At 39.5% G+C, this 25,377-nt stretch overlaps 1 protein-coding gene across 12 annotated transcripts in view; it reads right to left on the bottom strand.

The window, feature by feature from the left end:
* MAST4 (microtubule associated serine/threonine kinase family member 4) overlaps positions 1-25,377 on the bottom strand; it is a 291,175-nt gene that overhangs the window by 147,195 nt on the left and 118,603 nt on the right. For 11 of the 12 annotated variants that reach the window (XM_074533260.1, XM_074533261.1, XM_074533264.1 and 8 more), the window contains one exon: positions 9,394-9,425. The exons of the other annotated variant lie outside the window; for it this stretch is intronic. In XM_074533260.1, the coding sequence (XP_074389361.1) occupies positions 9,394-9,425 (32 nt within the window). The remainder of the gene's footprint in view (positions 1-9,393; positions 9,426-25,377) is intronic. 12 annotated transcript variants of the gene reach the window in all.

Genomic DNA, 25,377 nt, shown 5'->3' with positions numbered 1-25,377 from the left:
CCAGGACAGCCTCCTTGTGTGTAGAACAGATGCATTTTAGATAAAGCAGGACTCATAATGACTGATCCTGCAACTTTGAGAGCTCAGAAGACATAAAAATAATGAAGTTATGTGGCCAAAGAATGAGAGAAAAATTTCCCTATTCTTTGTCTAAATATCATTTTAACTGTTACTATAGATGACACCAGCAAGAGGTGTTAGAGGTTTTAGAGGTGTTAGCAATCTGCTAAGGCAGCCTTCCTCATATTCCACAAACCAGTGCCCCATCTCCCTTGAGCAGACAGCATCATTTTCACACCTGCCTGTGCAAGCTCAAAAACAACACCCCATACAAAATCAATACAATGGCAGAGCATGCCCTTTGCCAAGTTTTTTAATATGGAAAACTCCCAGAGCAGCTACTTCAGATTTGGACAATCTCCTACCATATTTCACTCTTATATCGTAAGAATAAAAAAAAATTAAAACAAAAATTAGAGAGCCATAAAAATATCTCAACCAGCAAAGTCTCTTGTCAACAGACATTAAACTAAAAATGGTAAAAAGCTTGAGAAAGCTATTATAACATGTTAATAACAATTATGATCTCAGTCTGCACTGCCTTTCATAAAAAAAAAGCATTAAAAATGAGTGGCAAAAATAGATCTACTTTTTGAAGAGTTCTACACTACACAAGGTTTGAACAGTTGTGCTTTTTAAAGACAAGACCCTCGTTACACAGGGATAACCCAAAACCAGGCTCTTAATGACCATTTGTTCATCTGGTCTTCATTTAAGCTATATTTCAGTGCTAACTGATGCCATTTAGCTTTCCTGTATGGTTTTTTTTTTTTTTTTTTGTCAAAAGAATGAAAACATAAAAATCCTCAAAGACATAAAAAACACCTATGGAATTATTTTTAAGATCATGATAGTATCTGAAAATCTCCTTCAAAAAGTTAAAGCACAAATTCATGATTCCACAGTCCAGCCTGCAGCTGGATTCTCCCAAAACCTTATACCCATCTACCAACAACAAATACAGAGTTACCAAGCTCTGTTTTGGCTGGTTGATAACTGATTCCTTGTTAAGACCTTATCATGCACATGAATACATATATGCCTGAAGAAGAAGCTTCCCAACAATTCTGTAAGGCTACTCCATGTATGCTTCAATTTTGTTTTTTTTAATTCAGCTTCTGGTTCCCTTTGTCATTAAACAAACAAGTAGACAAGTGCTCCAAATGGAGGTAAGCAGCTGAAAGAGAGCCATCAGACTTACACCAAAAAACCCAAGCAAACAAACAAACAAAAACCACACAAAACAAACAAACAAACAAAAAAAACAACCAAAAAACCTCAAGAAATTTGAAGCTTGCATCCTTTTTTTTTTTAATCTGTCTTATGCTTTCATAAAGCCCTGTGCACATTTCCACAAGGAATTCTGTCATTACAGACAAGTACAAATTAATAACGTTGTCCATGATGAGACAGCACTTTCTTCCAACATATGAAATCAAGTTTCAGCAGAAAGTTTGATCAAATAATCCCATGGACATAATGACCATTTCTTAAGAGTGCTAGGAAAGTCACGTGGTCACACATTCTTCTCCAAGAGAGGTCCATTATACCTATATTACTCCTATTGCTCCAGTCACATGTTTGTCTCATCTTTGTTAAAAACTAAAAAAAAAAAAAATCTTGTAAAAAATCTTTCCCAGCTTGTTGTCTGCTGCAAACTTCATGAACGTCATCTAGTCTATCACCTAGGTCGCTAATGGAAAATAATGACTACAACCAGTTGTCCAGGATTATTACACCTGCGGCCCAGTGTTATATCCTGTTAGTGTTTCCATCCTATAAGAAGCAAAGCAAAAGGCTCTTGAAAGTCACAATATCCCCAGCCCATGGCTCCACCCCACCAAGACACATTTGCTGGTATGGCTTACTGGTAAAATTTGACTTTTAAAAAAAGCCAGCAAAGTTATGATTTATAGAGCAAGAACCTAAAAATCTTTCTTGATTTACATATATGTGGGTATATTCTTGGTACTTCTGACAGACATGTCAACCATAAAACAGCCTTATTTTTAAATGCAAATGGAAACATTTTACATTTCTCCTAGCAGAAACTAGGAGGAAAGCATTCACAAAATATGACAATGATCTGTAAAAGCTAATTTTCAGCAGCATTTCAATGATACTACGAAGAACAACAGAAGAGCTGAGGCTGGGTCTCAAGGCCATACCTACACATGAATATAAACACGGCTGATTTAATCCTGTTTCCATCACATACTGTGTTGAAGTCTGGTATGTGTCCAGTCACCTGATGGCAAAATAGCACCATGTAGGTGAGGGGAAAAAAGCATTCCCAATGTCCATATTCCCCGCACAACTTTTACAAAGGCACAAGAGAGCTTTTCCATTCAGGCTACAACAGCAGGAACTTGTTTATTTACAGCAGCACACTCAGCCCTGTGTCAGGAGCACCTGTGATAGCATGTTTGTCTCAAATACCATGCTTGCCTTCACTGCTCAGGGGCATGACCACACTAAACATTCATGAGTGAAGCCACTGGGATTTGAGGAAATGCGATTATATGCAATTACACTGCCTTTTGCACTGTGGCAGTCAACACACAATGAATATAAAGTAAGAAACTCCCTGTGTCAGCCTTTTAGACTCACTTGCTCCCTGTGGCAGTTATCTGCTACCCTTTTCAGGCAAGCACGACAATAATGCAGATCCACTTATCCCCAGCACCCTTTCTGACCTTTTCACATGCCTGTGATATCTGCTGCAACACACCTCATTAAGCCTCACAGGTCTAAGCTTGACTGGCTTACTAGGAAAAAATGTGACAGAGAAGCAGAAATCCTACAATGTTTAGGAGAAAAAACAAGAGGACAGAGATGGCACAGAAGGGCAAATACACAGAAGGAATGTGTACTAATGCCAGGTTGGCTGCTGCCTTGACTCAGTGAGCAAAGACTCGATAAGGACTACACAGAGGCAGAGCTCCTTGATTAGCCCTTATGGAACAAAATGGTATCATGCCAATGCAATATTCTCCTTCTCCAAACCTACAAAAGAAGAGCTCTGTCCTGCCACCATTTAGCCTCCGCTTTCCTTCCCAGACTGCCACAGAAGCCACCCACTTTCCTGCCACCCAATGCTTTTGGCTGAAGTAACCTACTCAGTTTCTGCAAGCTCCAGTCTTTCAGCGAGCCATCAACCCCTCTGCAAAAACTGCATGTGCTGCCGGCCCCTCAGCTTACTCCCAGGAGCCATCACCCATCCTCCCATACACCAAGCAATTGGCAACCAGGTGCTTGGCATGCCTTCCCCATATTAAAACTACAATCACAGAGTCAATTCTGCAAGCCTGAACCTGTGTTAGGGCCTCTGCCCCAGCTCTACACTGCTCTATCCCGGAGGACGTGCCTGCAAGGAAGGCACTTGGCTTAACACAAAGGCTGACAAGACAAGTGGAAAACCTCCAGCAAAACAGAGCATGCAAAGGACTGCATCCAGCCAACAAAACTCTAACACAGTTAGCATGATGCATAACTCCCAGGGAGAAGGGAGGCAGCAGATAGTAGGATGAAAGGAAATCAATAGAATCCAGAAGTTTTAGACAGGGACGGAAGTGGTGGTAGGGGCAAGAATGGCCACAGCCACAAACATTATGTTCACAAAATACAAAAGACACAGCCAGTACAACCTAACTATAGAGCAGGTACACTCCCAGCTATGGCCAACAGAGGCCCTGCTGCCACACTGACATCTGTTCGCTTTAAAACTTTCAAGTCTGTCTATAGGCACATAACTGTAGGCAACAAATACACTAATGTCCTTTATGATAAGCAACAGTACAGGTTTAGAATACTGACAGTAGTAAAATATGTTCAAGTCTGTATTTCATAGAAAAGAGTGAGGGGAAAAATACTTCCTTCCTCCTCTGAGACAAAACAGAAGTAGTTCACTGGGATTTCATTATTGCTCTTCATGACATCCACAGAAAGTCAGCCTATACTTTACATAATGGAATGGCAGTAATATTGAAAATTTCAAGAGGAAAATCTGTAATGGCAGAATGCCTAACTGAAGATGCAATGCAGGCAGATCCCTGATGTTCAGCAACTGCCTCTTGTCTTCTGAGGGCAGATATTCAGAATACAGGTGATACTACTAGCAAGAGAAGAAAAAATATATTGTTCAGCAAAACCTGAGTGCTTATTTTCTTAAGGTAAAAGCAAACATTTATTTGTAGTCAATACCTCACCTTTAAACCCAATCAAAAAGCAAACAAACAAACAAAAGAAAGAAAACAAAAAAGAAGAAAAAAGGAAGAGAAATAAAAAGACAAACATAAAACAGCCTCTCATTACAATTCTTTAAGTACAGGTTCATCAAGTCATCATGTACTCCACCCAGAGCCCCACCAAGACTCCAGTCCTACAGATCCTAAGTAAATGTGTGCACACTAGGAATTGCACAGCCTCAGGAAGCTCCCTCCCTAGATTAAGAAATTATTCAAAACTTTGTAGCATCATTGCCAAATTAAAATCAATTCATCAATACAGCATATTGCAGCCTAGATCATGCAATTCATCAGGACATTGCAACTCCTTTTATGATTCACATTTTTTCTTAACAAATTTCAGACATTCCTTAACTGAAGAAAACTGAACTTCCTGAAATTAATGACACTGGGCAAAAAAACAGTGAACAAGAAACTGCCTCAATATGTCAGATTTTCAAGGTTTAGTATTAGAAATTCAAGCTGTGCTGGCTAGCAGTGATTACCTACATGATGTTCTTCTGCCAGTTTTCTCGATGCGTAAGAACTTTCTCAGGCAGCAGAAAAAAATAGGTGGTTATATGGTTATTTGTTCTTTTTGTGTATGTGATGCAGTTTTGAAACTTTACTGAAACAAAATCAAAGACAAATAATTCTACTCGCTGAGAATGCAACTTCTGTTCATAAAATGAACAAGAAGATACAGCCAATGCTGATTTAAAAATGCTTATATACATCCATCACTTTTGCCAATGCCAGATAACCATTAATTACAAAATTATTGCACTCACAGTAAGTCACCCCTAGACCCCACCCTAATACACACAATCTATGGATTTTATCCACTTACATCCTCTTTTATGATTTATCACATCACGTGTTAGAAAAAGGAATGATCTGTTTTAATGTAATTCATCATGTTCCTTTTCAGTGAAAAGATAAGTATACTATGTTGAGGGTATTTTAAAGCTTTACAGTACCTTTTTACTGGTAAATTTATGCTCAGCTATTTTTGTGTGTGTACATGTGTACATCCTTGGATAGGGATGTGTAAATGCCATCAGGCACTTCCTGGTTCATAAGAGGATCTGCGTGCTTCACAAACAGAAACACTTAATTCTGATCAAATTAAATCTGTATTTCTGAGTCTGGCTTAACATTAAGCATAAGCATCTCCCTTGATATTTCAGAATCACAGAATAGTCTGAGCTAGAAGAAACCCACAAGGATCATCATGTCAACTCTTAAGCAAATGGCCCATAAAGGGATCAAACCCACAACCTTGGTGTTATTAGCACCATGATCTAACCAACTGAGCTAGGGTTAGGGTTGGAAGTGTTAGGTGAAAATAAATAAATCAATAAAAATATTCCATCAAGACATAAATAACCCATCCCTATTGTAGCAGTGTGCAAAAATATACTCCTATTCAGTTTTCCAATAGACTTGCAAAGTGGGATACTAACAGCCATGCAGGTTTACAATCAGGCTAAGCTTATATAAAGTCTTTTTGCTGCTGTAGGCAGCCTGGGAGAAAGCTCTCATCCATTGATCCTGCCTCCAAGCCACCACACCCTGCTGCCAGAAAGAAGCATTTGTGCAGTTGCGCAATTTGACATGCTAAAGAAACTGCATGAAGCAAGTTGCAACCCGGATCAATTCTGCCTGTGTCCAGAGAAAGAGTTGAGCCAACACAGCCAGGGGGTGCTCCAAGCATGGAGAAGCTCACTTCTCAGCCAACCACAACTCTTTATCTCAGTTTAGCCAACTATGCTAAGATTGCTCACCCCTGAAATAGCTCTCCCTCTCCTGTTTAAAGCTGCGTCCTTGGCATGACACTGGGCCTGAAGCACCAAAAGACAGTGTGAGATGTCCCTGCCTGGAACTGTTCAGGACTTCTAGATGTCTACTCAAAGGAACACACAGGACTTTTCACATCTTGAAATTCAATCTTCATGTCACCATTTATATAATATACAAATACAGCAGTCAACATGGCCCATGCACATAACCCCACAGCCATTGCTAACCTCAGCAGTGTGAGCCCTTTTAATTATTAAAAGTAATTTTAAAATTACTTTGGGATTACCATGGCCAGGTTTTAGTAGTAGGGGAGCTAGAAGGTGGCTACTGGGAGAAGCTGCTAGAAGCTTTCTCTGTGTCTGGCAGATCCAATGCCGGGCAACTCCAAGACAGTCCTGCTTCTCACCAAGACTGGGCCAATGAAATTATGTTACCAGTTCTGTGGTAACAGATTTAAGAAGGAAAAAAAAAAGTCATTGCACAGGTATAAGTGTAGGCAGAGAAGAGCAGAGCAACAAAATGTAGTTGCAGCTCTCTTCACAGAAAGCAGGCAGGAACAACTTCCCAAGGATATTTCCTGCAAATCGCAGTGAGGAACCTCAGAGAAAGAGAAAACAATTCTTATCACTATTCTTTGCTCCAGTTGTTTTTGCGCATGTGGAATGTGTTAGGAAGATTGCTTACCTGAAGTGATTTGGTAATTGGATTCTGGTGATGGTTGTTTATGTTAGTTAACCAATCACTTGAAGCTGTGTCCTGACTCTCTGGAGACAGTCACAAGTTTTTCTTTAGTAGGTATCTTTTGTATAGTATAGTATCTCTTTTGTATAGTATAGTATAGTACAATACAGTACAGTACAGTACAGTATAGTATAGTGTAATATAATATAGTTTAATAAAGCAATTTTTCAGCCTTCTGAATCAATGTAGTAGGATGCCAATCATTCCCAGACGTTGGGGTCATCCTGTTTAGAATAAAGATATGTGAGAGCACAGCCCTGCAGACACCAAGGCTGGTGAAGGAGGGGCAGGAGGTGCTCCAGGCACCAGAGCTGAGGTTCCCCTGCAGCCGTGGTGGGACCGTGGTGAGGCAGCTGCGGCCCTGCAGCCATGGAGGCCCCAGGGGATGCAGAGATCCATGTGCAGCCCCTGGAGGGGACCCAGGCCAGAGCAGGTGGATGTCTGAGACAAGGCTGTGACCCTGTGGGAGGCCTGGGCTGGAGCAGGGTCCTGACAGGGATCTCCAGACCCATGGAGAGAGGAGCCCATGCTGGAGCAGGTCCTGGTAGGAGTCGTGACCCTGTGGGGGACACACACTGGAGCAGGCTGTGCCTGAAGGACGGCACCTTGTGGAAAGAGGCCCACACTGGAGCACTTCATGCAGAATTGTTGCTTATGGGATGGACTCAAACTGAAGAAGTTCATGGAGAACATGGAGGAGACCCCAGACTAGAGCAGAGGAAGAACTCCTCTCCCTGAGCAGCAGAAGAAACAATGTGATGAACTGTCCATAACCTCCATTCACTGTCTCTCTGTGCCACTGAGAGGGGAAAGGCAGAGCCTGAGAAGGATGGAAAGGTGTGAGAAGGTATTCTTAGCATTTATTTTATTTCTCATTATCCTGGTTCTTTTAGTAATAAATTCAATCATTATAGCAAATTCAAGTCTGTTTGGCCTGTGACAGTATTTAGTGAGTGATCTCTCCCAGTCCTTATCTTATTTTACACATGAACCCTTCACTGCATTTTCTGGCTTCAGTCTAGCTGCAGAGGGGAGTGACAGAGAAGCTCTGGTGCGTGCCAGGCACCCAGCCAGGGTCAACCCACTACAACCATTTGCAGAAACATAAGCACTTCAATAACTGGATATGATTATGCTGACAAGATGCTGTTCTCTACTACAGTTTAATAAAGCCTCAGCAACATCACAAAAAGCACACTAGTATCTCAGTGATCAGCTAAACCAGTATGTAATGTGAATGCAACTGAGGTGATTGAGATGCAGTCATTTTTCAGATTTGGAGTAAAGTAACTAATAACATTTAATGTCAAACATCCTAGCAAGAATAAGCAAGGTCAAGTTCCAAGAGCCACTTTTTGCTCTAGCTGAAGTGAACAGCAGTTTAGCCATTAACTTTAACTGAGTTAAATATAAAGCACGAAGGACACCAAAAGAATGAACCAAAAATCATTTTCTTTAACTGTTTTTCTCTCTGTCACTGAAATACTTAAATAATTAAATACTTGTCAAGTTTTCTATTTTCTTGATTTTTCTTACATAATGGGTTTGTTTACTGTATACCATAAGAATTATCATGCATCCAAACCTGAAACAAGAGTGTTTTCCAACACAGCAGATATCCTATCAAGTACAGGCTTCTGGTATGCACTTTGAGTCAGAACAACAAAGCACTTCACAGCACTTTCCCAGCAGTTACAGTTTCAGTTATTCACATATCTCATCTACCATCACTAAAACCTACACAGCACTATCAAGCTGAAACCAAGTAACCGGCCTCTTGTGCAAGGGCACAGGGTTTTACTCAAAATTGTCACTAATAATCTACAGATCATCTTTTAGTATTATTTTTGAAAGAAAGCAGTAAGTGAACAGAGTACGCTTCTTAAGACATTTTGTGATGTTCTTATCCCAATACTTTCTCAACAAGTTACTAATACAGAACAAGAAATTAAACAGATGCAAATAAAAAAATACAAGTTTTAAAGACAAACAGCTCAAAACCACTGGAGAATCAAAGCCAAGGTATAGAAATCTAAATGAACTCAGCATCTGAGTACATATTATTATAAGTAACAATTTATACAAGAATATATGGTCTTTCCATAATCAGAATAGTAGCTTAACAATCCTATATATTTAGTAAACCCATCTATTCTTTTTTCCTACCTTCTCATCCAGGACTGTTTATGGAGTTCCATAAGCATGACAAGTTTCTTTTATATCATTCACAAAGAAAACGTTTCTTCCTTGATTTTTAACAAGAAAAATCTTTAATAGAAAACAATACCCTGAACTTAAAAACTTTGCATCCCTTTGGAAATCCCAGATATAGCTTCTCTAAAATTCCAATAGCTTCTCTAAAAGATCAGCATAAAAACGGTGACTGCATAACCCACAAGTTTTCATTTACAATTTTCATTTCTTTGTATGCATTCTCAGGCAGAATAACTGCCACATTTAACCGCCATTTTAACTGCCCTGAAAAGAAAACTAGTCTACTCTAAAACTGTCAAAAATACATACTACAATCTAAGCACAACAGCAGAAAACGTCATATACTTACAAACTTCCTCTTCTTGGAAGGCTCAACTCTTTCTGCAACAGAAAAAAGTAACAGTGTATTAACAATAAAATATTTTCATTTAAGGTAGTCTTTTTGAGACAAGTACCACAATCCTCTCATCCCATCAGTAGCAGAGAGACAAAAGTGGTGTATTGGGACACTGAAAGATGTTACATGTACCACTTTCCTTTCTTATTTGAAATATTAACATTAGCATTTGGAAAAGCCTGTACCTCTTTGTAGCATCAATATTAAAGTATTTCAAGCAATAGAAAGATCTTATGGACAAGCCTTACAGTCAGCTATGATGCACTGGCAATATTATTAGAATTTGCAAGAGTCAAATACAACCAAAGATAAAGATACACTAAGTTCTTTCCAATACTCAAAAGTTGTTAATAACAGGATCACAAGCTGAACAGGTGACCATTACCACCAAGCTTTCTATACTATATTCTTAAACACAAGAAAGATTAAGTACATAATAGTTTGGACCACAATAAATAATTACAATTTATTACAATCTTCTGCAAAGTACTAGCATAACAACAAACTTTTCTACAGCTTTTGCTGAGAACAGTTAAATAGTCAGTCAGACTACAGTTTAACAGTTAAACAACTTCTTATTGGATTGACAAGATAGCCTGCTAGTCAAACAGAAACTGCAAAACAAACATTTTTCTGTTATTTTAGTGTAGAAGAAAGCCACAAGATCCATAAAGTTTTGCCTATCAGAAACAAGCAAAATATATATACTACAAGTATATATTATCATCTATTGCATAAATCACAGAATAGCTGAGGCTGGAAGGCATCTCTGGACATCCTCTGGTTCAACCTACTCACAGCAGAGGCGATTGCAACAAATTACTCACAACTACACCCAGTTGGATTTTGAACATCATTTTGAACATTTTGCAAAGATGGACACCCACAACCTCTCCAGGCAATCTGTTCCATTGTTCAATTACCCTTTTTTTTTTTTTTAATTTCTTACATGAACCTGAATGCTACATTAGTTAAGCATTATCTTTCCAATCATGCCCAGCAGAGAGAATCAACTGCATTCAAATAAAAGGACTTGTCTAACCTAGAGGATACACAGTCAAGATACATTTGAATTTGAAGGACATCATCCTTGTTGAAAGATAAGTTGCATATGCGTGTCCTGGGGTGACTTTACGATGCTGAATTGTATCTCCATTCATCTGTTTGTTTTCAGACACTGCACTCACTCCTCCACGCTCTGCTCCTGGACTGTGTTGTCTGCGCACGGACAGACAGCGGGACAGAGCTCTCCTTTGCTTTTAGTTAGTTCTTGGCTAGCTGAGGCAGACAAGTTGCCTGGACTGTAGTTTTTTTTCTACTTGGAACCGTTTAAACCTGCTCTGGACTGAGCACCCAGAAGAGCACCTGTGGCCCACGGGGCCAAGCCGGGGCTGTGGCATTTCCAGCACCAGAGGGCCTGATAAGAGGCTGAGTGAGCTGAGCTACAGCCCACAAAGGAGGCTTTCTGAGTTTGTCATCTCTTCAGATTGGCAAGAGGTTTTATTGTTTAATACTGTTCAATTTTTGTGCTGCTGAATGCTCTGCCTGTTAAATACACAGGTTTTTTCCACATTTCTCCCAGGAAATCTTCTTCTCAAACCAGCTGCTGGAGGGCCCACTTAAATGTGCTTTCTAGAGGAACCCCTTTTGGAAGTTTTCTCCCAGATATGCTCTAATCAGGACAATGAGAACAGTTCAACTTCTGTGGTTTGATAAAGCTATAGGTATTGACCAGAAAACACATATGAGACAAATGGACAAAAATAGTTCAGCCAGGCACCTTAGATAAAAGGCCATAAGGGAATGAATAATTATGTATTCTTTAGAGAGTTTTAAATGGTGTGCAGTAAATAAAGCCTGGGCTGCTAACTGAATGATAAGGACTAAAATATCAAGTAGCAGCTCAATTCCTGAGTACCGCCCATCCTGTTCACTGAATGAGGAAGGAAAAAATAGTGTGAAACAATGCAATTAGACATCGTAATGCAAAGGCACAGGAGAGCAGGATTAGGGGCCTCAGTATCAAATTCTCGTACTTCCTAGGAAGTTCCATCAACTGTTCAGCATTTGCATTTTAAAACAACATCTTTTAGCATAACATGTGCTTAACGTACAAAAGAACAGTTACACCTGCATACAATATTGCATTATGAAGCTGAGTAATTCCCCTCAATTTAAAATGTCACATTCATCATGAACAAAATGTTACCGCAAGTTAGAACCCACGTACTTCCCTTTGTGTTTTTTTTTCTTTAATATTTACAATGTCATTGTGTTCTATTTCTAACATAAAACTTGTAATGGTAGGCACTGTCATACTGTAATAGACAATGCTTGTGGGAAAACTGCCAAATGGTATGAGCAAGAGTTGTACATGGGTTTGAGTTGCAACATGTGCTTTAAATTTGTTTCCTACGAATCTGTGCGGGGTTTTTTGTTTGTTTTATTCAGTCGGAGTGTTTTGGTTGTAGGTTATCATTATTACAGCAGTGCAAATATGAGACACTGGCTTCTGTAGACACCTGAAGTCACATTAGTCTCCTGGCACATTCTCATGCATGCCATGATGAAGCACTACTTTTGACTATCAAATGAAGCTCCACAAGAATAATGACTCACTGTTAAAGATGGTAAAACTACCAAGACCACCCCCTGTATAACAGAAAAAATAAAGCAAAACCACTTGTACATAACTCATACAAGACAATTTACAAAACGTTGCATTTCTAAGGCTGGATTTTAAAACAATATACATATAAACAAAAGAAGTACTGAAATAAAACAAATATCCTTCCTGGATAATATTTCTATCTTCATTTTTCATATCTATTACAACCATGATGTTAAAATGAGTCACTTCTTTCATGCTTCTCCAGCTGGAGTACCTCCAAGAAAAAAAAAGTAAACTAAAATGTAATAAACTGAAGCATGTTTTTCACTCTCAGATCATACTAAATTATTACAGCTCCTACATGATTTTTTGGTGTTACTTAGGACTCATCCACCCCAAAGATTTTTCCACAGCCTGAAGGAATTAACAGATTATTGACCGTGTCACTACAGACTTTCTCCCTCCTGAGAAGGCTCACCAACATGGTGCTAGCTTTGCAATAGTACAGCACAGCTCCACAAATGGCTCCATGCAAAACAGGTGGGAAAAGCATAAACACACTCTACATGGGACTTAGGTCTAGCTTATAGCTTAGATTAGAGAAATCATTTCTTTCTTAGGTATGCAAAACATTATTTGCACTAAAAAGTTAAAGACAACACTTCTACTTTTGTCACAGCCACTTTAAAGAGGGACAAATGATACCAAACCAAAAGTCACTCAGTTCTTTAGCCTTGCAAGGCTCCAGTTCAGATCTCAGTTAAACTCCAAATGACCTGCATCAGCTTCAGTTTTCTGGTACATCAGTGTTTCATTTCTGAAGGTCTCAGCAGAAGACCCAGAAGACCTGTCTGCCCTCGTTCCACTGCTCAGCATCCAAAGCATGCAGACTGCTGAAGGTAAAACTTAGCAGGGTCAGGACCTCTGGATCACATACTTAGCAGGCAAGCACCTGGGGGCATTAAAAAGATAATAAGATGCCTTCGCTACAACTCTGCATGGTTCTCAGTCACCAGCTCTGCCCCAGAGGATCCCACTGTGCTCTTCTGTCCTTGCCCTACATGGAATCCTCCTCTGGCCAATTCAAGTTAGGCTGGTTTTAGGGCTGTTTCATTCCACTGCAATAAAATAAAGCAGATTTAATGGACCAGAGACCCCTTGAGGCCCTGTGTGTCTCAAAAACTATTGTCACAAAATAGAATAAACCTTGCCTCCAGTTTAAGAGATCTGTGCAAGCTGTGCTAAATTGCTGTAATGTAGCACTAAGAACCAGGTAATATACTGAATGTAATTGCAGCTGTCAATCAGTTCAAACTCTCTACTCTGTGCATTTTACTATCAATAACATGTTTTGACAAGAATAATGCTTTTTGATTATTTCAATAATTATGATTCTTCCCCTGGTCCTACACACCTCTAAGGTATTTCAGTATGCACAAGTTCAGTATCTTCACCACAATTCAGACATTCAGCTTTATAAACAGATCACAGCGAACAAATAAAACACATTTTGGGTCAAAGCCTCCACCCTACTACCTTTAGAAAAAAAAACCAACATAAATAGATCTGAACAGAAGAGGTTAGACTTAGAAAACACTAACTTCTTCACACTCCTTGTAAAGATTACCAGCAAGTTAGAGAAAATTTAAAATATTGAATTTTGTCTCCTATATGCAAGGAAGAAAAAATGTCATTAACTTACTGCTTGTTACTGGTTCAATTTTAAACAACCAGTAAAAAGTTGCAACATTCATAAACTGCCAAAGACGCAGCTCATATTGTTAATACAAGGTTGATTTTGCAATCACAGTAAATCTGCTTCATCTTCCAACAACTGCAATCTCCAAATATTCAAAAAGTCTTTCAGAGCTTCAAGTTCCTCATAAAAGTAGTCTGGAAAAGTGCACCTTTTCAAAACAAATTTCAGTTGCATTCTTCAGCTGGTGAGGTCTTAAGTATAATAAGATTAATAAAAAGAGTTGGGGTTTTTTTTAACACTGTTGCTCTACCCATCCATCATAAATTTTGAATATCTGACAGTTTTCTGGTAACCTCTGTTAGATCTTAACAGCTTAAAATTGTAACATTTCACTGCATTAGTAACAGCAGGAAGGAAAAAAATCAGCAATGGCACACAATTCACCTTCTTATCATCATCAATGACAGCAAGACTTAGTGCTTTGAGGAACCAATTTGAAGGATTTCTTCATAAGTAATTATTACGTTTCTGCTGAAGATAAGCTGGGGGATGACAGCAGATCTTGCATTTGGATGTGGCAATAAGAATATAAAACAGTGCAAGTGACAAAGTAAAGTATTGTTTCGATCCATCAGAGAAAGGTATTACACTGTGCAAGAGCTTTTTACAAGCTAATCTTGACCTCTTTATAGGATTAATATATCAAGTCATTGCACTAATCCATTCTAAATACCTTCTAAGCAAGGCAGTGGCAGGTTACACTTTTTATTTTATTGCTTCCAGCTTTGCCAGCATTTGGTTCTTCTGGATGACAGAGCAGTGACGTCTGTGACAGATCAACCACAACAAATTACAAGTGGTAGTGTCTCACACCAAATGTGCATCTTCTGCTCTAAGTTTGTTTCTCTGGCAAAGCTATCCTTTGTTTCTATGACAACCTTAAGTGTTTCCTGGTTCCAGGAATAGCAAGGCTTTGCCTCAGAAATAGTGTTCTATTAACATCAGGTTGGAATTTTAGGAGTGGCTATTTACCCTAAAAATTGCAGTTGAACACAGGATTAACCAATTTTCAAAAATATGCTGAAAATACATTCAGGTCTTTCTTTGTCAGTCAAGGTGTTTTCACTTGCATCTGATTTCTGTCAAAACAGATGTAAATATAAAACTGCTCTTCCTTTCAGATGACCTAAGTGAATTTGTGGTTGCAATACCTCCTTCTAAGCAGTCTGAGTTCTAGACTTGTCCAAGATGCAATTCTATATCCAGTTTTCTCAGGAAAACTGTACCAATACCTTCTTCACTGGCTAAGTCAAAATCACTGTCTTTCCTTTTCCACACTTGCTGCCAAGGAACCTGGCAGTATCCATGCCTTACAGTAAAGTCTGATGTTCTGTCTTTTAGCTGAAGGTTTACAGATTCTTTCCACTCATTCAGACACAGCCACCAGTTTACCAGGGTTTTTGCTTGCTTATTGTGCACTCTCACCGACTGAAATCACAGATCATCCCTTCACAAGCATTTCCATTAACAAAAATTGCCACTTCTGCACTGGCAAGCTCTGGAAGGTAGTTATCACTACTCAAGGAAGACTCCATTCAGCAAAACACTCCTTGAGACAAAACACAATGCTTCTTAATTCTTAATCCTGCACATTCTTAATTGTGCATTTCAAAATTTAAAGATGTTATTCTGCATGATAAGTTATTCCCCTCACATCCTCAAACTTCAAGTTGCAAATTAGCAACACCACCACAGATTGTAACGGGAATATACTGTAGAAGTGAAGAGGCACTTAAGCTCCAACTTGGCCGGGAAAAACCACATTTTATCTAATTCAATACTGTGTGTTCTATGCAATTCATTTTTATCTCCTTAGTTAACTTTCCCTGCTTTTGTTACAGGCACTGCTGAATCCTTCAAAGGAGAAACATATCTTTGTGTCAGTTCTGTGTTCTGAGATGTGATGTAAAAGCAATATTCAGGTGCTAGGCAAATTATCAATTTAAATGCAAATTAACTGGATCAAAAAGAACGCCAAACTGACTATATATAAAAACCATATAACAAAAAGAAAGTCATCACTTTATCATGTACAAGAGCAATTTGAATAATCTATTTTTCTACAGATGAACCAGATACAACATTAAGATTTATAATAAACTAGACTCAACTAAGTAAACAGCACTTAAATGTGCTTTGTTTTGCGTCGTATTCTAGAAATTCTCATATAGCATTAAAAAGACTGATCCATATGGAAGATGAAACATTTCAGAAGGATTCCACGAGTTAAAAGTAAGGATTTTCCTATGAAATACACTATAGTCTGAAGACTCTTCAATTGTAGGATTGGCAATAAATTTAGTAAGCAAAAGAACTTTGTTTACCTTGTTAAATATTGTTTAGGGATACAATACAATAACACTCCCAACTAAATTTTGAAATAAATTAACAGAAAACAAAGAAGTTCAATTACAAGAGGTTTTTTGCATTTTTTTTTACAAAAGACAAAGAACTACAACAGTTTATTCAGAGAAAGTAGAAAGAATCTGAAAAGAAGTAGTAACCTAAACTCGAAGTAGTTTTGAGTATCATTTTTCAATGTTAGAAAGAGAAAAAATAACCAAACTGACATGGGCAGGGGAAAAAAATAAAAAGAAAGTTAGTGAACAAATAAGTAAATCAGAAGTGCTACATTTATGGGAATAACAGAGAAAATGTGGCAAGCCTAGTTTACCCCAGTGGAGTCCATAATACTCAATGCTTCAAGGACATACCAAATCATCACAAAAAAGCCCTAACAAATCAGTAACCTCCTGCCCAAATGAGAAGCAGGAATGCATTTAGGAATTATGCAAACTATGCATATTATCACTGCTGGATCTCATGTTTTCTCCATGAAAAGCAGCAGTGGCAGAACACATCAACGCCACTACCTTATGTCAACAACGCAGCACAGCTTATTTAGGAGCAGCTACCATGAATAGTAAAAGGTGAAAAAATCCCTTTCAATGAGAAGCACAAGGCTTTCTGAAAAGACAGCAATTTGACTGTTGCCAACATTAAGTCTGTAAAACTCTACATTCATTTTCTAGTGGTGTGATCTTTCCTTACTTCAAATAATTCACACTAAAACATAGTAGAAAAATGTTATTTAAGAGATTGTTGCCCGCTATGTTGCAATGTTAGCTCAATATAAAAAAAATAAATAAATAACCATGTTTCTTTAAGAAAAAAGTGTGAAAACTCTGAATGAACTCTCCACCTCCAAGTACACAAAATCATTTCATCTAACACAGTGTTAGAAAATCTATGCTTAATTCTGACCTGCTGTCCTACAGTTTATTTCACCCCTTGGCAAAGACCATCACCACATGACTAATGGAGAAAATGCATGGACTGCAAAGTGTTTGAAACACCAACACTCAACAGATTCCAACTGCCAAGTTCACATGAATATTCCCATCAACAAAGTTTAAAAGTGTTATCATATATTAAGGGAAAAGGAGATTAAAAAGGAAAAAAAAGATGTACAAGATATAAATCCCAGCTACTGGTACAAGTGTTCACCTGAAAAAATATAAACAAGTTTACAGATAACCAGAACAGGAAAACCCTAAATCCATGGTTTAACTGAAGCCAGTGATTTCTCTAAGTTCTGTTTGAATCCGTAGGTTCTTTCATCAAACAGAAAGCAGTGTTTTTTATATGGGCATACCCACAAAGGATTTTGCCTACTATTAAAAAGCAAAAGAAAAAAAACTACTACAGCACACATTGGGCCAGCATGAACTTCTTGTCAACATGGTTGCTAAAGACCATTATGCCCACAAGGATCCGGATGCCTTCCTTTCCCCAGATGCAAATCATGTTTTGCATTATACAATACAGAAGCTCCTGCTGACTTTTGCTGAAATCAGTAACTAGATGATAAAATGATTAAGCTTGCCTTCAGCAGAAGAAACTTGCCTACACTCAGGCTTTGATTGCAACAGTTCCTGTTAGTCATTTTGCACAGGATGGAAGGGGCACAAAAAGTCATGATACATTTGTTCTTTCATCCAGGACTGATTAGCACTAGCAAAATACAGGCCTTGCTCTACCTTAACATGTTCACAATCATCAGCTGGAGGACACCAAGCCAGAAGAGGAACTAAACTTTAAGCTCAGCAGAATTGAATCATGGAGTTTAGTCAAAGCAGTGCTGTGCCCACAATGCCCACCCTCAGACCTGTAGAGCTGAGCTCTGCTCTTCATATGTAATGGTCATACTTGGGGAAAACCAGAAATAAAGGGCACAAGTAACTCACTTTTTCACCCAGAAAAATCACATGGAACAGCAATGACAAAACATTATATTTTCACTTTCAAAAGATATCTCTTTTGCAGAAAAAGGATACTTTATATTTGCTCTGCTTATGTTACCAGATTTTCTGCCCCTTATGCAACTAGAAGTATCAAAATTAGAGATTTTGCTTAGTGTTGACATTTTAATCAGTTTTTATAAATTCACATTTAAACAGTTCAGCTGATCCCACACAACTTATTAGCAATATACTCCACTGATGTGAAATAAAGTTTCAAATTCTCAAGCAAGGGCTACACTGGAAAAAGTGAGACTGTCTGGAGACCAACTAGGTAAATATTAATCTCGTTTCTTAAAACAGGTTAGTTGTAATGTGCACTTCATTTTTTCACTTCAAAACTTCCCCTAACATTTGATTTTTCAGCTTGTTCAATTTCAGCTGAAGCTTGGTTTCTTACAGAGCTTTAAATGCCCTGAAAAATCTGGAGATCCCCTAAACCAGATCAATCTAAACATAGTTACGGGCCTTTTCTACATGTCCTGCATTGTCCTGCCCGTTTGCCACACTTGTTTGCTACTGAACTGCAGAAGGCTGTTGCTCTTCCTATATGGTAGGCAAGAGGACACCATCAGCACGAACTGTTTCACAAATATTCAATTACTAGTCAATACACACTCCAAAACAAGAAAAATTTATTTCAACCGCTCCAAAGATAATAGAACAAAAATCCCATGATCCATATTGATATTACATTGCTCTCCCTGCTGATATATCCAGGTTCTCTAATTAGCTGAAATCTCAATTTTGAGTATCCACCACAGGAAGACAGGAAAAAATGTAATTTGGGAATTTCAGTGCTCTTTTTAAATATTCATTTCCCTTTCAGAAAGGGAACATAATACAAACCTTACAAGTCTGCTGTTTTTATTTTTATCTGAAAGCATCAAAATGTGTTCAACAACACACAAATCTACTGTATCAATCTGTATCAATCTTAGGTCTAAAATCTCTGATGCAGAGACGAAGTTGATGTCTAGCAGCAACTACCTTGAGGCACAACTCCAACTTCCTAATACTGACAATTTCACTGGAATAATAATTGGTAAAACAATATTAATTACTAGGCTAGTGCTGTATTAGTAGTGTGTAAGAATTTTTGAACTCTTGACATAAAGCACTGTTTCACCCTAGACACAGTTTTCAGCTAAAAAACACAGTGGAAAGACAATCCTTCTTCCATAAAAAAAATCAAACATGTAACTGTGATAAATACTTTTCCACAATTTATATCATTACCTGGTGCCTCTCTATGTGCTAGCAATAAAGTCAGGTATATTTTATAGTTTTTATTTGGACTACTAACACTCTAGATCAAATGAGATTAGGACCCAGATAGTTTTTTTCATTTATTGCCATTTTATAGAGAGTTTCATTCCCCTCCTTGTTCAATATGGCAAAATGATTGTTTCAAGTGAAACTACAGTAAATCACATCAGCAACTGTATTAAGTTTTGCAAGCATTAGATTTCTTAAATTTCCTTTTCCCTTTGACTGATAATCCTATTTACACCAGTTTAATAAAGTCTAACAGGATCAGTGAAGGTTACTCGAATTTGTATCTCTGTCAAGTATCTTCGTCTGCAAGTTTCTATCATGAAATATCTGCTAATTAATGGGAAGAACTTTCCAAAGGCACAGATTTCTTGCGCAACCTGTCCAAAAGACCCTCACAAAATATAAAGATAAAAAAAGAATAGAAGATACACCTTCAGATTTGTATCTATTCAACATGAAACAAAAGCAAAGGAAAGACAACAATAGTTTTTATCTGCACTTACTAGATGGTTTTAAACCAGAAGGAGACAAGCAAGTCCAAAAGTAAGTCTGCAAGAGGGAATAGTATAAAAAATTCCTCCCAGTTCATATACTGATTTATATGATTAAACTGGCAGACTAATGTATCAGCTTTCACCTTCTTCTGCAGTCACACCACCAAGCTATCTGAGTCACGGAAAGCACCAGTGTATCTTCCATGCTGATTTCATTAGTGAAGATAATAGAATCACAAAACAGCTAGGGTTTGATGGACTCCAGAGATCATCTGGTCCAGTCATCGTGTCCAGCTGAGTTTTTAACATCTTCAGGACCTTCCTGAGCAGCCAGTTCCACCATTCTGCTATCCTCAACATAAAGAAATCCTGTCTCATGTTGAGGTTAAACTGCTTGTGTCATTTCTCCTTGTCACATCACTGGGCACCTCTGAAAAGAGTCTGGCACCATCCTCTTGGCACTCACCTCTGAGACATTTATATGCATTGATGAGATCCCCTCTCAGTCTTCTCCTCTCCAGACTAAACAGGCCCAGCTCTCCCATTCTCTCCTCGTTAAGAGAGGTGCTCCAGACCCCTCATCATCTTTGTGCCCCTTCAATGGACCCTCTCCAGGAGCTCCTTGTCTCTCTGGCACTGAGGAGCCCAGAGCTGGACACAGCACTCCAGATGTGGCCTCACCAGGGCCCAGTAGAGGGGTAGGATCAGCTCCCTTGACCTGCTGGCCACGCTCTTCCCAGTGCAGCCCAGGATCCCACTGGGCCTCCTGGCCACAGGGGCACACTGCTGGCTCATTGTCACCTTGTGGTCCACCAAGACTCCCAGGTCCTTCTCTGCAGAGCTGCCCTTCAGTGGGGCAGCCCCAGCCTGTGCTGCTCCTTGGGTTATTCCTCCCCAGCTGCAGGACCCTGCACTTGCCCTTGTTGAACCTCGTTAGGTTCTATCTGTCCAACTCTCCAGCCCAGCCAGGCCCAGCCCAAAGGCAGCAGAGCCTTCAGGTGTATCAGCCATCCCCAGTTTGGATCAGCAGCAAACCTGCTGAGGGTACCTTGGATCCCTTCACCCAGGCCAGTGATAAACAAGCTGAGTGAGACTGGGCCCAGTGTTGATCCCTGGGGAACACCACTGACTACAGGCCTCCAGCTGGATTCTGCTGCCCTGATCCTGACCCTGTGAGCTCTGCCATTCTGCCAGTCCTTGGTCCACCCACTGCCATTTATCTAAACCACGCTTCCTGTGCTTACCAACAGTAAGTGGGTAAAATAAGCACATCTATAGTGATGTACCTCAGTGACCAGGAAGCTTACCAGATGACCTTATCACATGGCACACACAGGACATCTAAGGGATCAGACAGCATATATTTAGGAACTGCAGCCCCTGCATGGCCAACCTGATCTCCTCTCATGATCAGGTGACCTGCCTGGGGGGAATCACAAAAAGTTTGTGGACGCAGTCTCCCTTCAGCAAAGTCTTTGGAGCCTACTGTCTCCTGAGGCATTCTGCTGGAGAAGCTGTCAGCCCACGCCTTGGACAAGTGCACTTTTCATTGGTTTAAAAACCAGCTGGCTGGCTCAGCCCAGAGAGTGGTGATGAATGGTGCTGATATTGCAGGGGTCAGAAATAATGCTTTACTCAGAGAGTTACATGGAATAAGAAAAGGGTTGTAGAGCAGGTTTCGCCTTACCCCCGAAACAGGCCTCACAGCCTCACAAGGAAGGACCCTGAACAAAGGACCACCTGGGCTTTTATACCCTGGGCAAATCTGGGGCCTTTCCGAGCTGAGTCATCAGCTCCTGCTGTTCTCTGCTGTCACCAGGCTGTGCCAGAGCCTCATGCACTTTGTAGTGCAAGGGACTGGTGCCAGTTCACAGCCTCTTGTCCTCAGCCTCTGGGGAACTTGAGCTCAATCAGCAGCTGTACACTGTGACAACAGGGTAAAAGGCAATTCAGCAGATTGTGACCTTTGACTCAGGGATCAAGAAACCCACTGACTACAAAGAAGGGCAAGACTGAGCATGCAGGCTAATCAGCATGAGAAGCAAGGGAATAATTCAACCAAGAGAACTTAGAATACTAATTAATACAAGAAGGAGGTAACTTGTAGTCAACATGCCGCTGTTCGCCAAGGTAGATACACAGTGTAAAATTTCAAGAATTGGTGTTAGCTTCTCAGATTTACCACAAAGCTCTTATCTAAGCACAAATATGAAAGAAACAAATACCTCAGCTCCGTGTGTGAACAGGCCTACTGCATGTGAGCTGAAAATAATTTTAGGGACAATGGTGCCACAACCAATTGGCAGACAGTCACTAGTGAGGTTTCAATCTTTACTCATGATTTGGATGAGAGGACCAAGTGTACCCTCAGTCAGTTCATGGACAATACTAAGTTAAGTGGGAATGTTGATCTGCTGGAGGGCAGGAAGGCTCTGCAGAGAGATCTGGGCAGGCTGGATCATGGCTGAGGCCAATGGTGTGAGGTCAACAAGGCCCAGTGCTGGGTCCTGCCCTTGGGTCACACCAACCCCAGGCAGCTCCACAGGCTGGGGCAGAGTGGCTGGAAAGGAGCTGGGGGTGCTGGTGACAGCAGCTGCACATGAGCCAGGCTGTGCCCAGGGGGCCAAGAAGGCCAATGGCATCCTGGCCTGGATCAGCAATGCTGTGGCAGCAGGAGCAGGGCAGGGATTGTCCCCCTGTGTTGGGCCCTGCTGAGGCCACACCCCGAATCCTGTGCTGTTCTGAGCTCCTCAATTCAAGGAAGACATTGAGGCACTGGAGTGTATCCAGGAAAGAGCAACAAAGCTGGTGATGCATCTACAGAGTGGGTCCTATGAGAAGCTTGTTTATCCTGGAGAAAAGGAGGCTCAGGGGTGACTTTATCGCCCTCCACAACTGCCTGACAAGTGGGTGTAGCCACATGTAGGTCAGCCCCTTCTCCCAGGCAACAAGAGACAGGATGAGAGGAAATGGCCTCAAGCTGCACCAGAGAACGCTTGAGCTGGACATCAGAAAGAAATGGGTTCCTAAGCACTGGAATGGGCTGCCGAGGGAGGTGGTGGAATCACCATGCCTGAAGGTGTTCAAGAAATGACTGGACATAGCACTAGTTAGTCAGCAGGTCAAAGATTTGCACTAAAGGTCTTTTCTTAAACTACATGATTCTGTGAATAACATAGTTCTCTGTGAAAAAAAAAACCACCAAACTGTCTTTTTGAAGACACAAACCTGACCTCAGTATGGTTGAAATACTTCCCAACTCTGGTGTGATCCAACATTCCCCAACCCCAGTTCTAGGCCAATATTTCACAATACAGATCACTATTTGATCCTACTTCACCACTTTTTTTGTGTCCGTACTATGCATTCCACACCTAAATGAGGTTGCATGCTGACTAATTTAACCATATTTTAAGACTGACTTGAAATTTCTGTACTATTTTTTGCATAAATACTAGCATTTATTCTAGCCAAACTATTTATAATACTATTTCTGCCACAGCTACTTCTATTTTTAATCAACTGGGAAGCATGCAAGCAACACTGAGATGGAGATCACACATCTGAAGTAACAGCTGAAAATATCTAATTATAACTTGGTATTGCCTTGTATAGAATTAAGGTTTTAGTAAGGAGAAAAGGGAGTACTATGGATTTTTTTCCCCCAGTTTGGTGTAGAATGTTACCAAACCTATCTAGTGCAATGAATATTACACTACTGACACACTGACTTGGCCAGGAGAATCATTTTATAAGGAAGACAATTTTAACTTGCCAGGGAGGATCCATCTATAATATTTGACTGTAACATATCTTCTGTTTCTATTTATACACCTACCAGACTCTCTAACCTTTGGTAAACATAACTTTCTAGTAATCAATTTGCCATCAAATCAACCTTCTGTCAGCTATTGCCACACAGTAGTGCTAGGGAATAGTGCTTCATTCTCTGCACTCCCTTGCCTCCTAGATGATTTCTTTTTTACATGAGCAGATCCTATGATGAACACATTGCACTAATATTCTACTGTAACAATAGGATTCTCTGATTTGTGTTGATTTTATGGTAAAAAGCAGTAAAATTTTAGGAGTCTAGGTTTAAAATATACTTAAGGTGGAGCCTAAAAAGATACAAAATAGCAGCTGATCCATCTAGCTATTTATTATTAATAGCCATATATATTAATTATTATTTTTAATGAGACCTCTCAACTATTTAAGACCTTCAGTCTAGGTTTAACAGGTAGAAACATGGTTCTCAGCAGCAAACTATTTTTTTACAATTACAAATCATGAGCCATTAAGACTGAAAACAGCTGTAGAAAAATTTTATCAATTCAAAATACAATAAATTACTGGTTTAAATTCAGAAATTACTTTATAAGCAAGCAAGTATCAGATTTTTTAAAAAAATGTTCTGCAGAAATTGTTCAGTGTGAGTTGAGGGATTACTTGGCTGCGTAATTAATTGATAGGGTACTCACACCAGAATGAGTGTAAACGCAAACTATCTGTGCTGAAAGTTTATTAAATTCATTCTTCTACAGTGTTTTTTCCAAGCTAACAAAATTCTCATTGTTAGACAAATGTTCCTAATTTACACCTGCACCCTTATCTGAATACAGCTGTATTTATGCAGTGAAACACAAAAAAGCTCAAAAATTGTCCGAATGCTTTCCCTTGTAACTCTTTCTCAATTCCATGCTCCCATATCAAATGGGCTTTTATTTAACTGTTAACTTTCACAGCTTTACAAATGCATGTTTTATTTTGTCTTACAGATCATAGCTACTAGAGCACTTTCTTTAATTTTGTCTAGCTGTGTCCACATTTGTGACACACTAAGAAGCTCCAGCAAACAAATTAACCAGCAACCCTTTATATTAAGCTTCTGTTTCAAGGTACCACCAGCTAATGTAAATATATTAATGCAAGGTAATACAGCAAAAGCTATTTAGAGATTACATCTATATTACTTCCATGTAAATCTGAGAATCACCTCTGCTTTGTAGGTCAGGCAGACAAGTCAGAATCTCCAGTGTCTCAGCATCTTTTATACTTCACATTTTTTTAATGGTGTGACTACATCAGTGGACGAGGACAGGGTTACCGGTATCACTTATCTGCACTTCTCTAAGGCCTTTGACACAGTCTCCTACAACATCCATCTCTCTAAAGTGGAGACAGATTGATTTATTGGGTGCAGTGGGTGGACAGTTATGTGGATAAAGAATTGGCTGGGACAGTCGCACACAGAGGCAGTTATCAATGGTTCAGAATCCCAACATACAAGACAAGCAATGTCCCTCAGGGGTCCTTAAGCATTATTTAATATCATCCTTAATGACAACAGACAAAGGAATCAAGTCAACCCTCAGCAAATGTGCATATTTCCGCAAGCTGAGTGGTGCAGTTGACACACCTGAAGAACAGGAAGCCATCAAGACAGACCTGGACAGGCAGGAGAAGTGGGACCATGGGAATCTCATGAGT

Source organism: Zonotrichia albicollis, chromosome Z, assembly GCF_047830755.1.
Source record: "Zonotrichia albicollis isolate bZonAlb1 chromosome Z, bZonAlb1.hap1, whole genome shotgun sequence".
NCBI lineage: Eukaryota > Metazoa > Chordata > Aves > Passeriformes > Passerellidae > Zonotrichia > Zonotrichia albicollis.
Note: the sequence above shows the minus strand (reverse complement) of the source record. Positions and strands in the feature narration are given on the sequence as shown.